At 38.2% G+C, this 14,753-nt stretch overlaps 1 protein-coding gene across 3 annotated transcripts in view; it reads right to left on the bottom strand.

Moving 5' to 3' along the window:
- The window catches only part of DOCK8 (dedicator of cytokinesis 8), a 94,143-nt gene that overhangs the window by 45,045 nt on the left and 34,345 nt on the right, over positions 1-14,753 (bottom strand). For all 3 annotated transcript variants that reach the window (XM_062612510.1, XM_062612511.1, XM_062612512.1), the window contains 9 exons: positions 14,465-14,604; positions 14,285-14,378; positions 13,006-13,168; positions 6,767-6,884; positions 4,994-5,064; positions 4,251-4,389; positions 2,734-2,835; positions 1,933-2,028; positions 602-836 (listed from right to left, as the gene is read on the bottom strand). In XM_062612510.1, coding sequence (XP_062468494.1) covers positions 602-836; positions 1,933-2,028; positions 2,734-2,835; positions 4,251-4,389; positions 4,994-5,064; positions 6,767-6,884; positions 13,006-13,168; positions 14,285-14,378; positions 14,465-14,604 — 1,158 coding nt within the window. The remainder of the gene's footprint in view (positions 1-601; positions 837-1,932; positions 2,029-2,733; positions 2,836-4,250; positions 4,390-4,993; positions 5,065-6,766; positions 6,885-13,005; positions 13,169-14,284; positions 14,379-14,464; positions 14,605-14,753) is intronic.

Below are 14,753 nucleotides of genomic sequence, written 5' to 3'. Positions count from 1 at the left end.
CTAGACCATGCTGCTCAAAGCCCCTGTTATAGTGGACGACAAGCGTCATTTACCAAAATGAGACAAGAAATAAACTACATCATTCCAAGTGTGCCTTCCTTCCAGAGTTAATACTTGTGATGGGTAACTGGGAGACTCAGTAAAAGAAAAATCCATGCGCATTACTATGCCCTCTCCATTCATGTGTTCACACAATTCTTCCTAAAGATATTTGTACAGAGGATACAGTGCAGTCAGCAATCTCAGTTGCAGGATAAGAGATTTGCTGATGCTTTTGTTGCAAAACAACTGAATTCCAAACAAAGCTAAACCACAGCCCACTTTTTGACTTATATTTTCATATAAGTAAGCTACTACAATTTAACATACCTTCCAACAGAGTCTGAGAGTCTTATATGTATGGGGGAAAGGAGAGAAGACAGGAACTCAGTTAAATCTAATTAAACTGTGTAGTGAAACTGTGCTTTGAGAAGCACAACTCCTTTTGAAGTGGGCTACCCCAAACATCAAATCTGAGTCTGGGTATTTAGCAACCATTTCCCCCTGCCCCTATTTCTAGGTTGCTTGCATTACCACTTCAAGGTCATGCACCAGTAAATACCTGTCTGGCCAGCTATGACCATGGGTTGTACAGCCAGCTGGAATAGTTTATCTAGTACCAAATGTAAAAACAAGACAAGAGGCTCAAGGCGTGAAGAATTCAAACAAATAATGCTGAGTTTCAATTCATGCTCCAGTGTAGCCTCTGTAATCTTCTGGTCCATCAGTCGAATGGGGAATGACACTTGACTTTCCAAAGAATGCAACAGGGTGAAGAACTTCTCCAGGTGATTGTCCTGCAAATACAGTGCATTCGCAGTTAACGAAGTTCATATAGCTCAGGCTGCTGCTAGCTAAGCAAACTTGATTGTCCCACCTGATGGGATGAGAGAAAGTGTTTTCACCCTTCTAGCTTGCCGTAGTGGCTAGTCCTAGAGATCAATTTGTAAAACAGCTGTCACAGCTTTTTGCTTGTTCCTTTTCACCTGGCTCAAATTCAGACTCTGGTTAGATCAGATTAGAAGCAGAAAAGTTAAAGCTCTCACTAGAGTGGTTGCTTCATTTCATGAAAAGACTGTTTCTTCTCGCTAAAATTCTGTCACATCATAGGTCTATAGTCCCTCTGTCATCACACCTAAATTCCAGCTACATACAAGTTATGTGACTTATGAGTATATCCTACTTACATTTAGAAAGCATGCTGCAAAAGGGTCATAGACCAGCTTCAGACACAGGGCTTCCAGTTGTTAGGACATTGCTACTAGGGTTAACTAGAATGGATTGACGGGGGAAGGCACTGTATAGCAGCAGAAACAAAATAAAGCTGCCTTGCCTCAAACCAGTATCCCAATAATATGGCAAAATTCCAATTTCCTGTTACATTTAAATGACCAGAATCACAGAGCTCTCATTCAACACTAAGATTGTGTCCCCAAACTATGTGGCATTGACAGCTGAGGTGCCTGAAGAGTTCTGGCAGCATAACCTGTCCCTTGAGGCAGGGAGCTGCTATGTCTCTGCAGATGTGGACACATTGTCTAAACCAGCCTTGCAGAAAAGAAAATGAAGACTGCAGAAACTGGAACTGTGCCCTGCCAGCATCGTTCAAGCACAGCCTAAGTGGACATTTGCTGAGCTAAGAGGGCACCAGACTTCCTATTGCTTGATGTGACTTGCTGCTGAGAGCGCTCATTTGTTCACTTGTACCAATAAATTTTATTTCACCAAAGGATTTAATTCACTGAGGATATCAGGTTATTTGCATAGCCATTAGTTGCTTTTAAACCTGCGTGGGCTTAAACATTTCCATTTCATAAACCTCCTGAGTCGGCCTGGACATCTGAATTCTCTTTGAAATGAAACTACAGCTGTATATTGATTCTGATGCATTACCTGAGTGTGAACAGATGAAACAGCTTGCACTGCAACATTGAAAACACCCTTGTGTCCTTCAACCCACTTAATAGGCTGTGTCTGAGATGGAACCTTCTGTAATGGAAAAGATATACGGGAATCGTCATCTTCCTTGTAATGATCAAACTGAAAGCCTGTTTACGTGGAAGTCTATGGGGCATTCACACTATTAATTTCCCTTTAGATATCTCAATTCAATAACATACAGAGGACCACAGCTAGGCACTTTCTTGTTCTCATAGACTAGATGGAGAGAAGTTGACACATTGAACAGGGGTGTATCTTCTGAGGGGGTATATTTAGGGTTAGAAGTTTCCCAGTTAAAGCACTGCCAAAGGCACTCCATGGTGATGTGATGCAGGTTTAACCCTGTGGACGGTTTCCTACTTGCCATATTTACTCACACAGAACGGTTTTCTGCTCCAGTAGCAGCACCTGATTCAATTTCTCCTCCCTCTCCCACACAGCCACAAAAAAAAATGAGCAAATCATCTTCTGGAAGAAAGCAAATTATTGACTTGACACCCTCTAAACAAATGTACCCCTGATTAGACAATTTATAAGGATTTGCTTGGATAACTAAATCTAAAAAACACAGTATAGCACTATAAAATAATAATGCCATCAGTGGCAATAATAGCAACACATTTTTCTCTAGAGCTTTCCCGTTTTAAAATATAAAAGGGAGCCATTGTCTACTAGCAGACAGCAATGTTAGTTTGTAAAACACTTATGCTGTTCTTCTACATTAGGCAAATACTATTTGTTTTTCTTTGTTACCTCAGGAGAGTGGATTGAATAGTGGAAAGGCAGCTTATCCAATGCAACAGGAAGACAGTAATGTCCAGTTTGAAGACGATCATTTAACAGAATTGGCAGCCACTGAAACAAATGAAAACACAGCAATATTCATGACTACATATGATTAGAGCTATTTATCTAATTTGTTATGTGCAGTCAACAAAACAACAAATGAGATATTGACCCAAGCTTCTCTGTACTAACCAATTCAACAGTAATTTCTTTGCATTTTTAATTCACTGATGGCTACTGTAGAAAAATATACAAGCCTGCTTTACAAACCATTCTGTTTGAAGAAAACAAACACAAGGCTTTTCATGTGTGACATATATTTTTCTGAAAATCTTACCAGAAGAATGTCCTAGAGTCCATGCTTTTATTTCAAAAATTGTATGTTTTGAATAGACTGATCCTTGACTTTGACAAAAATAAAGAGAACTGAAATTTTGCTAAGGATAAATTGAACATCTTGGTCATGTTCACCATAAAAATTAAGGACAGAACGACTCACCATAACTCTGTTGATATTTGGACACAATTTTTCTCCTATTCAAGTCTGAAAGAGGCTATGCATTTGAGTATCACAAGGCAGGAATATTTTGTATTTAGGTGAACAGAAGCTCCTCATCTATGTTAAGTCTCACTCCTGAACTACAAACTAATTCGTTTCCTACTAATCCCATTGACATTGGTGGGACTACATCTGTTTATAAAAGAAAGCCCATTTGAAAGTATTCCCCATATTAAAAAAAACAAATACAAACTTCAAATCAGGAACACATAGAAAGCACTTGTCTGTCCCTAGTGCTCAATTGCTGACTATGGCACTAGAGTGTTTTCAAATCTGAAGTATTATCATTATCTATGCCTTCCTTTTATTTTAAAATCTCTTCAGTTAAAAATATTGATTGATAAATAAAAAGGTCTAAGGGACTATGCTACGATATGTATTTCTTAAGCTAAAACATGCTAGTCTCAACAAGAAGATAATGACTGCAAGAGAATTATATTTTACCTTCTAGATTCTTCCTTTGTTTCAATTTTGCTGTGGGTAAAAGACACTTTAGAACATAAACAATATGCCATACATAACCTAATTGAAAATATTATGAGTAAATACCTCGTATATGAATGTGTTAGGTAATAGTAAATAATTGTAATTGCATATGTTTTAGGATTGGGATTTTTTGCAATAAAATAGAATATAACAAAATTAGGCGATATGCTATAAAGCATCTTTGCTGCAAATATTCAGGTGCATACTTCAGTTTTGTCAGCTGAATTCATCAACTTCAAAGACACCTAATGCAAAAGCATAGGGTAAGGATGCAACAGAACAGGTGCATCTTGTTTCTGTGACCTACTTGTTTTGATTTATTACCATAACCAGAAAGGGAATATATGATGAAATTCTTGATAAGGAAAGAGTCTCTTTGCATAGGATGTAGTTACACATATATACATGCACACATACTTATATATCGCGTGGAACTTACTGTGTACCCAAGGAGGGTTTCCACAGATGCTCCTTGCTTTGGCTGGCAGCTGATGTGATAGAATGTGAACAATAGGTGGTGTTTCTCTGTGAGTTTTGCTGGCAGCTTAATTTTCACTTCTTCATAGAAGTCAGGTGACCTGTTTAAAAAAAATGCAAAGCACATTTCCAGCGTAAGTCTGAGACTGAGTAGGAAGCAAGTTTGCCAGAAGGCTTTTATCTGCCATAGTTCTAAAAACTGTGTAAGTCCTGAAAACATATACACATATACAGCTGTATTTATGAACTACCTACGGCTTTGAATCAGCTCGAATCTTTCACCTTTATACTTTCAAAAATATTCAATCTTAATTTTGGTTTTCCATGTATTTATTCTGTAAATCCTAAATCCCAGGTCCAAATTCATAAGAATGAGGCCCCTTCAGCTCTTTTGGATATATGAACTCAGCACAGTGAACACTGTTACAAGCTTGTGCTGCTGCTTCCTGCTTCTCCTCCTTAATCTTCAGATTAGGAACATTTTCAACCAACCTCTGAAAAGCTCCAAACAAGAAAAGCAATGATTTGTTATGCAAAGGTCACTTACACAAATGCATGTAGCAGTATGAATTAGATATTAGACAGAATGTAAATGTTTGAAATGGATTAGTACCAGCACTGCTTGATGAATTATATAGGCTAAGAATTACGTAAAGAGATCATGATTAATACTTCTTAAGTCACACAAATAGTAACAATACTTACTTATTATGATATGTGATAGCTGTATATGTTTCTTGCACAAATTCTGGACCTGAAGATTTCCCAAAAATTACCTACATTAAGAAGAAAATAAAGCAACAGCAGTCAGGTCAAACACACCTAATTGTCATAATCTTGTATGAATATTGTATAAAGGCAGCACCTGAAGGCTGAAAATTAATTTCCAATTTTATCTCTGCACATTGACCCAAATGTCTTACTACCAAACACCTTCCTCACACACCATTCAGGGTAAAACACCAGGAAAATGGAGCAGACGTTAGTTCCAGAGCCACTGACTACTTCACACTGCATTCGCCTGTCAGGCTAAAGAGTCGGGAATTGCAGGAATAAAGTTATGGTAAGCCTCTTACTCATTGTCACATTGTCTTTAACTAAATTCTAAAAAGTTAGAAGTATTTTTTTGAAGTTCATTTTCAGTTGCAGCCTGCTCATTTAGGGTGAGATCCGTCTCACTTTACCTTAAAGGTCCAAAGTTCCTTTATAATCAGTGAAGAGAAATAGGCATTTTTGGTGCTTGACGTGCTTCCCTTATTGCAGACACAGCCTCATGTTAAGGTCCTGGAATCCAGTAGCTTTAAAGGGAGCCCTGGGAGAGGAGCTTAGACAAGGATATCTGTACCGCACAAGTCCATACGCATAGAGGCGAAGCCTTCTCAAAGCAGAGAGCAGAGCTAGATGAACTGCATTTGTCAAAATATTTGTCAAAAGTGTTTGTCAAAACCTAATCATAATATGAGCAGACTTTAAGGAAACCAACAATGCAGTATGATGTAAAAGATGGTACTATATTTGCATGGCACAGCTCCAGCTCTGGAAAAAATGTGGCTTGGGGAAGTACCATGATGATGCTCTGATTTCAGTTCCAGAGGTCACATGGAGTAAGGATGTGAAGTATGTACTGTGCAGTATGATAAAGACTGGTCAGGTGTCAGTCCTTGCTCCAACAAATCAAAGACTTGTTCAAAATCGGACCAGAGTTCCTCAAAGTAGTATTTCCACTTTTTTTTTTTTCCCCTTCTAACACAAAAAAATCACAAAAGATCTTGTCACAATGTCATTCTAAAATAGCTAATTGCACTGCCTAAAAAGTTCCAAAAAAAATTCAGGCTAAAGCAGACACCTGGGATAGAACACTTCAAACTGAACATCTGAAGTCTGGTAAAGCTGAAAAGAGGATTTTATAATGGGAAATGTTGAATAACCTGAATACAGACAGTGCTACCTGCTCTGCTAGTACCAGACACATACGTGGTAATAGACAGTTTGTCTCAAACATGGAAAACTCTACCTACACTGCATGATAGTGCACCTGTTCAGATTAAGGCAATGAAGATCCCAACTTCTACCTTCCAGTGTTAACACCTGAGTATTTGTGTATACATAGTGCATATGGAGAAGTTACACTGGCAGATAGATTACAGCACTCTTGAAAGGTCTCTGAGAATTTTCCATTAGGTTTTCCAATACAGCACTGACTTAAGATGTCACTCTTCTGAAAATAAGGTAGGAAGACTTAGATAAGAGGGAGTAAATATGCCTCTGTTCCACTTGAGTGCCAAGTCTTCCCTACTGTGGGTAAGGCCCTTCTTTCTGATGAGAATGACAAGCTTCACAAGCTCTCTAATGTTAGGCTTCCTACGAAGCCACACTCAAAACTATGGTGATGGAAAAAACACACTGAGTTACCTCTTCAGAGGTTCCTCAGGAACACATGTAAGGAAAAGTCTGCTAAGAAATTTCAGCATTTATTACCGGCATTGCACAGGACGGGTCTTCACCACACATAAACTGGACCTTGATAGTAAGGTTTCTTGCAGAAGCTGGTCGATTAGCAAAATTCAGCCTCTGGGGGTAAACATACAGGAGATTTCTGGAAGAAAGAAAAGGAAGAATAGAATGGGTAAATGCCAAGTATTTGCATTTCAAAATGAAGTGCACAAACTAGCATTTTGCTGATTCCTCTTTCCTTTAATTCCACCTAGATCATTTGCCACAACTTAATTTCAAAAGTTAAGTTCTTGCTGTGACACAAAGAACATGCTGTGTTTAAGGTTTCTCATACAGAAGCTATGAAGGCAGTCTTCCCATCTTTTTCATTTTATTTTTTTAATGCATAATTCCCAGTTACAAATGAATGAGTATCTCTGCTTGACATAATGAAAAGAGGAATCTATCAAGGAAGCAGCTCCCTCCTCAGCTGTGAAAAATCAGATTTTGGAAGGGGGAAGGAATTACCCAGAGGTGATAAAACAAGTAAACCAGCAAATAAAACAAGCAATTGAAGTTCATACATTCCTGGTTTATAGCAAAAAAAAATGGCAGATATTTCTACATTGTGCAAATCAAAAAGCGGTACCAGTAACCGAAACACAAACAAGAAATTTTGAACTATCATTCTAGAAACTGAAACACCTTTTAGTAATGAATATGAATTAATGCTTTAAAATACATTCTTTGCTGTTTACTAGCTTCCATATATTGACAGATCACTAAACTTAAAAAGCAACTTTAATTTTTGTGGGGAATTCAGCAGCATAGCTGGTCCTCCAAGTTCAAACTCCAGCAGTTCTGGTAGAAAAGTCAAAATGCTAACGGAAAGCTTTTTCTCCAAGTGTATGGCAAGTCTGAGAGTTCAGCTACATCTGGATTGCAGTCTGGCATCACAATTATGTCTATCTAATATCCCATTTTCCTAGACTTGTGAAGGATTCTCATTGTTTGTCCTCTGAGTATAAGGAATAAGACTAGTGTTGGTGGAAGCATGCTGGCTTCCAATGAGAAACAATAAGAACTACTCATGGGCTTTCATTTTCTCCTTTTGTCTGTGACAGTCAGGAGCTACACACAATATCTCCCTGTCCTTATCACAGATACCTCCTCAGCACCATCATCAGATGAAAATGTAGAGCAGCTTTGGAAAATGTTGTCATTAAGCCAGACAGTCCACCTTCCATTTGTTACATCTCAAGTCCTGGAACAAACACTGTGGTTAATTCTCCTTATTGCCACGTTTCACAATGTGAAAATAGGCTTCAACTATACAGTCCAAGCTACTCCGCTAAGCAACATGCACTATGTCAGCCATCACATGCCTTAGCAAAGAAACTTGCATGTTAACTTGCCTTTCCCTTTGTCCAGAATAGTACTGCTGCCTGCCACACTAATGCACTTTCTTCTCTACCTTCTTAAATGCAACTTCTACTCAGCCAAATTCTTTCCAAGATATTAGAAAAAGCTAAGTGAAACAGAGAAATAGATCAGTAACCTCAACTGAATTATGCTTGGGGAAATGACATATTAAATGAAGGATATTATCAATATTACATCTGCCAGATGTGAGGAAATGTATATAGGACAGGCTAAATAATCCAGTCATTGCTTCATTAATCTGCATCCCAGAAGATGTCACAAATCCATATGAAGTCCTTGAGCACTGGATTTTACATTTAGATGTGAATTGAGATGAAAGACATGTAAATTACAAACAGAGAGCTCTTTGCTGACTATAAAACCAAGGAAGCATTATCCCAGCAGGTACTGTACTGAAGAGCTAAAGCTTGTGCCACTTACGCTCAAGCAGTTTTAGGGATCTTGCTTACACGTGTTTTAAACCCATCGGCACTGCAGAAGAACAGACAGATGCTGACTCTGAATATCCTGCAGAGATGAAAGTGATGACTGATTTTTTTAAAGCAGGGAGGTGTGGAGATGATCAAAAGAGGTTCCTTCACACAGGCATGAATTGTAAACCCATTGTTGACCACTGCATAAGTGCTACTGCCTGCCAGCATCCATACCCTCCAAATGACAAGGAGCATTTCCACATGTCAGTTAGCAAGGGTGCCAGGGCAGCATATACTGTTGACTTTTAAATAATAGGACACCTAGCATGCTCATAGGACATGACAAGCTCCAGGAGGCATTGTGTCTCCCTTGAGGCTCTGTGCTGAGCAGAAACATTCAAACAACATCACAGCAATTATTTTTGGTCAGTGTGATTAAACTTCTCCCCTCCCTCCTCCCACAGAAAGTGCAGAGCTCTACCTCCAGAAATAGTCAGATGTGCTTACAAAAAGCAAAAGGGCTATTCAGAAGCAGTAGTGGTACCCTTTACAAGACAGGGAAAAAGAAGTGGGAAAAGAATGGCCTCATTCTACCTTACTCGGTGTAAGGTAGTACTACCTTACTCGGTGTACATTATAAATAATTTGCAAATACTTTCAGTTGTTTCAAAAGCTCTCCTTAACAAGATTTTCTTACTGACACTATCTTTTATTTCCACAGAGCAAAGAACAAAACTAACATTAAGCTGAAGAACAATGGCATTAAAATGACAACATCATGGGTTTTCTGGAAGGCAAAACACTTTATTAGTATATGACAGATTTTAAATAGTATAAAAGTGCTCAGAATGTGAAAGCAGATATTATACTAATGATTTTCATACAGAGAGCTACCAGCTACTCAAGACACAAATTTGCCAAGACTTTTTTAAATGCTTTTGCTGCATTTTGAATTATACTTGCTTAAAAGTATGCTGAAGATAGTTTTCAAGAATTTACTTTACGATGTCAAAATTAACTGAACTGAACCCTTTCTAATTAAAGTATTTGCATGTGATTCTTTTTTTTAAGGAATAATTACACGTTTCTTTATAGGCTTTGCTTTCATCTGGAAGCTCAGACAAATCCATATTTTCTCTGGAGTCTCTGCTCAGTTGACTATACAGAGATCACCATGCCATGGTGGCATGTTTTCCCTTCTGCCTATATTACATAATTAATTGTTTGTTATGAGGAGTCAGGTGTAATACCTTGTCTGAAAGCATTGTGACAAACAAGCTGCTTGTGGAAGTGGGGCATGCACTCCCAGAATCCTGTTTGTGAAGTTTTTGGCTTCCTTGTTTCTGCTTTGTTGTGCAGTATTTGACAAAGTAACTTTTATCTCAGTAAAAAAATAAAGAAAAATCAGGAAACCTTCCATGAAACCTCTTACTGATGAGATAGTACAGTAAATGCCCAGAAAAGATTATAGGGCTTGGAAAAGAGCAGGCAGCTATTTGCACTGAGATGAAATAGTGTACTGAGGAGCAGATTACATCAAGACACGCTCACACCTGTCTGAAACTGTAGTATCTAGCTTAAGCGGTTTCCTTCCCCTGCGCGCAACAGAGTGATACCAATCTCCACGTTTGTTACTCTGAAGAAGTTAGAAGTGCTAGCGTCTCTAACCAGCACAAAACTAGAGCAATGGTCATATAGAAGATGCCAGGGAAGTGATTGTCCCTGTGTAGCTGGCATTGCTGAGGCCATGTATCAAATGCTGTGTTCAGTTCAAAGAAAGACATTGAGATGCTAGACGGCTACAAAGCTGCGGAAAGGTAGCTGCTGAAAGGAACGGCTGAGAGAACTGGGGTTGTTTAGTCTGGACAAGAGAAGGCTTGGGGAGACTTTATAGCTCTCTACCACTACCTGGAAGGAAGCTGTAGGGAGGTGGGTGTTCATCTCTTACTCCAAGTAACAAGTGATAGAACAAGAGGAAATTACCTCAAGTTGTGCCACGGGAGTCTTAGATTGGGTATTAGGGAAAATGTTTTCACCTAAAGGATTGTCAAGCATTGGAACAGGCTGCCCAGGGAAGTGGTTGAGTCATCATCCCTGAAGGTATTTAAAAGATGTGTAGATGTGGCGCTTGAGGACATGGTTTAGTGGTGGACTTCGTAGTGTTAGGTTTATGGTTGGACTCACTAATCTTGAAGGTCTTTTCCACCCTTAATGATTCTGTGATTTTGACTACATTAGCCTACATTGCCTTAACTATGCTTCTGCTTATCAAATGGAGCATTGGCAAGAGTGCTTGAGCTGTGGCTAGGTAATTCTGGCTTGTGGGAAAAGGAGGTGCTTTCAATCACACTGCACAAATACAAGTATTACTTCCTGGACTGGACCAAGTTCCAGACTCTGCTGTTTCATAATATTTGCAAAGCTGCCTCATGAGACTTTCTGGGGAACTATTGCTGGAGTTCATTAACAGTTACAGTTAGCAACTCCCCTTTCTCATTCTGAACATATTTGTTACCGCAAGGCAACATTTCTGCATTTTTCCACCTTTTCCCCAGTGTATCTAACTAACTAGCTTTAGATTTTATTTGGGTATTAACTAACTGAGTTGCTACTTCACAGCCTAACACCACTTATGGCATGTCAGTTGCATCATCACCATTGATTCACTAGTTAAAGGTAAAGATTAATGAAGGCGACTATTTTTTATAGATATTCTCTTCATTATTACAAGCTAGTCTGAACAGATCCTACTTTTGTTTTGTTATCAAGACTTTTATTTAGGGTGAAAATCAAAACAGAGACCAAGAAGTCTGAAGAGATTAAGTATGCTGGATATAAACTCTTGCTCAAAGAGTGTAACTGTTGAGTTATAGCAAGCATTTTGTCTAATATGAGTGTATGTATTCAACACAGACACCCCTAGCAACTGAGGGATAGTGTGGAGACACCCAAACTTGCTTTGGGAATAGTACACATTAATTTTCAGCATGTGGCTTTGATATTCATAAGTCTGGCCGCAGAAGTTTACCTTGGTGAGAAGTAAAGGGAGAATACTCTGTGCAGACTCAACTGTCTAGTTCAGGAACACAAAGATTGCTAATCTTTTAATTTTCAAAAGCAGACTTTTAGACAGTACGAGTCTGCACACCGGAGTTGACAAAAGCCACTCCTTATTGTGGCCAGACAGCAAATAGGAAAATTAAAATTCTGTCTCATTTTTTCATTAAAAAAAGGGCATCATTACTGAAGTTCATTTCCATCTGCATTTTCAATTATATAAAAACTACTTCCCCTATAGAAATGTCTTCATAAACCCCCTAAAAACTGGGGAAAAAAGAAAAAATAATTGTAGGTGTCACCAACAGCCAAACTGTCTCTCCATTTTCACATGAAGGTGTGGAACACCTCCCCAGGATAAATTAGTCTGAAGCCTTGTAGTTCTGATTTGTACTGAACCACAAGTCTTGTTCTTCCTTTTTTCCCTCCTTAGTGTAGTCAAGTGAGTGGGTAGGAGAGCTGGCTCTTTGCTAATCTCTGCTGCAAGAGGTGAATAAGGTTTACATCCCTCCTTAATTTCTGATTCCTTTCTGATAGTCACATCTTTGCCACTAATGCAGTTCAGTACCCAGCTACTGCTTTACAGGTCAGGAAGGTCCCTTACAGTAGCACCAACTACTGCTGTAAGAAGAATTCTGCTTTACTGCCATGCCTTCACTAACACAGTGGTCACATAAAAGCTGGTATTTCTGTACCTATAACACTGTGATACACCTGTTTTGAATTACTGTTAGTTAGCTATTACCGATATCACTGCTCACTAGCACTGCTATGCTGCACAAACATGTTGAAGCACATTCTTTTGATATTCATTTCTTCTTGGAAACTCAGCTGTGACAGATCACCAAAGAGTTTGGGAATTGCTCAGCTGCATGCTACTGAACACTATGGTCTCCCTGAAACAACCAGAAAAGAACAAATCTAAGGAAAAAAAAAAAAAGACAGAGCTGAGAGCTCATGGTGGAAAAGTACATGGAGCAACACAACACTGCCTCAGATTCTCAGATGGCTCAAGTTAATGGTAGAAAGCACCCAGCACAAAGGTTTACCAAAACTGCTAATCTACTGGGAAAAAACCCACAGAACAGAAAAGTCAGTGAAAGCTGTAGAATTTTCTTTTTTCCTTTGACATTTTAGAAAAATTTTCAAAGGACAACAAAATTAGATTAGTAAATATATTATAGAACTTCCTGTAGGTTTTTTTACCTTGTAATGGATAGTAAGATTAAATCATCAGTTTAACACATAGTCTTTAATATTTAAAAAAATGTTTTTAGTTTCTATTTATGAGAAAAAAACACCACAAACTAAATCACAATTATTTTTGGAAATGGATCTAAAGAAATTAAAAAATTATATGTTATTTCTTACCTATAAATAGTATGGGGAACGTACACTTCTCTAATTGGGAATTCCAAAATCTCTTTGTGAGGACGACTACGGTTTTCTGGAAAAGGCTTCACTGGTAGTAATTCTGGTGTCAGACAATAACCAAGGTTTTCTGGAGCTGGGGAAATCTCCAGTTTAAGTGTTCCTTTAAAAAAAAATAACATAAATCTCAGCAAAGATATAAAAAATAACCAATGTACAATAAAAGAAAAATGAAAACAATATGTGAGATTACATAGTAACAGTGCAAAAACAAGAACTGGCTCTTCCACTTGAAGGTGGCATGAGAATGAAAGCGCAGAAATATACACAGGAAGTAGCCTACATACAGCCCTACAATTAAGTCAATATATAGCTCTTTATGTCTACCCTGTACTATTTCAAAGAAACAGCAAAGAAAGAATACTAAAGGCTGGGCTGATGTTCTAGTATCTTTCACACAATGTAATACAAAATTTGTTTGGGAAACAAAAGATAGAAGGGCTGATGTCTAATACAGTTCTCTCTCACTACACCTACTCAGATTCTGCTTTGATTAATCTCTGCCAAAGTAGACACCACCCACCAGGAAAGCCAGGCTTGCTGTGGTGAGCAGTTAACGGTTAATACCAATAATATTTACACAAGTAAAACTAGACTTTCAATTTACATTTTCTGTTGTGATTTCTGGCAATCAGCTAAAAAGGCAAACCAGCTTAGCACTCAGTTCATATTTTTTAAGGTTTCTCTACAACAGCTGAAGGAAAGTTTCAGCTGTACATTATATAAAAAGAAAAAATAAGCTGGTCAGGTTTTTGACAGTAGCCAAACACCATCTCTGCTTCTCTACTTTGTTAACCAACACTGACCCAAATACCCAAGTAAGATGAAATGTCTACACATTTTCATCTCCCACTGTAAAATATGACCCATTTAAAAATATTGCAGGGAAATAGCAACGATCTTTGAAATTTGCTTTAAGCACTGTCTTCAAACAGTTGGAATAATAATAAAACACATCCAGTAGATACACTGTAAACTAGAGAAGAAAGCAAATAACTTCAGAATACCATACTAAATAGAAATCTCCATCCTCAGTCATACAGAAAAAAACTTCAAAAGCATCTGTGCTCAGGTAGACATTGGTAACCCAGGAAATTCCACACTAGCACATACTATACACTTAAACCCCAAGTTAACTGTATTTTGGGGTTGGAATTTACAGGACAATTTAGGGGAGAAAAGTACATCTATCCTTTTCCATCCAAAAATAATTGCCTACCTGGTAAAGTCTTAATTCTTCTCTGTAAGGAAGACAATCTTTTGAAATCAGCTAAAAATTTGAACAGATCTTCATCACTGAGCCTGTCTCCTTCCTACCAGGAGAAAGAGAAAAATCAATACCTTTATAACACTACTCCATAACACTGAGAAAGCTTCAGACATAAAGAGTATCCGTTACCTGCTTAAAGAAGGTGCTGAGGGTCAGAGAGACTGTTTTGAAGTTTGAAACTGGAGAGCTGTCCTCCAAGCTGAGACTTCTCTCAGAAAATCTTCTTCCCTGTAGCAGCGTTGCCCTCTTGTCACTAGTGGATCCTTTCCCTTCAAGCAGAAATTAAACGAAATATTAACTTGCTTTGTGTTTCTTCAGTACAAAGACCATCAGAATACACTAGAAGCCTACAATTTCCTAACAACATCAGAAGATAAAGAGAATACCTAAACCACTCCACTATTTTTATTTCAAACTA

Source organism: Pezoporus occidentalis, unplaced genomic scaffold (assembly GCF_034315485.1).
Source record: "Pezoporus occidentalis ecotype Australia unplaced genomic scaffold, CSIRO_AGI_Poc_V1 ctg16, whole genome shotgun sequence".
Taxonomy (NCBI): Eukaryota; Metazoa; Chordata; class Aves; order Psittaciformes; family Psittacidae; genus Pezoporus; species Pezoporus occidentalis.
This window is presented reverse-complemented; position numbering and strand designations above follow the sequence as displayed.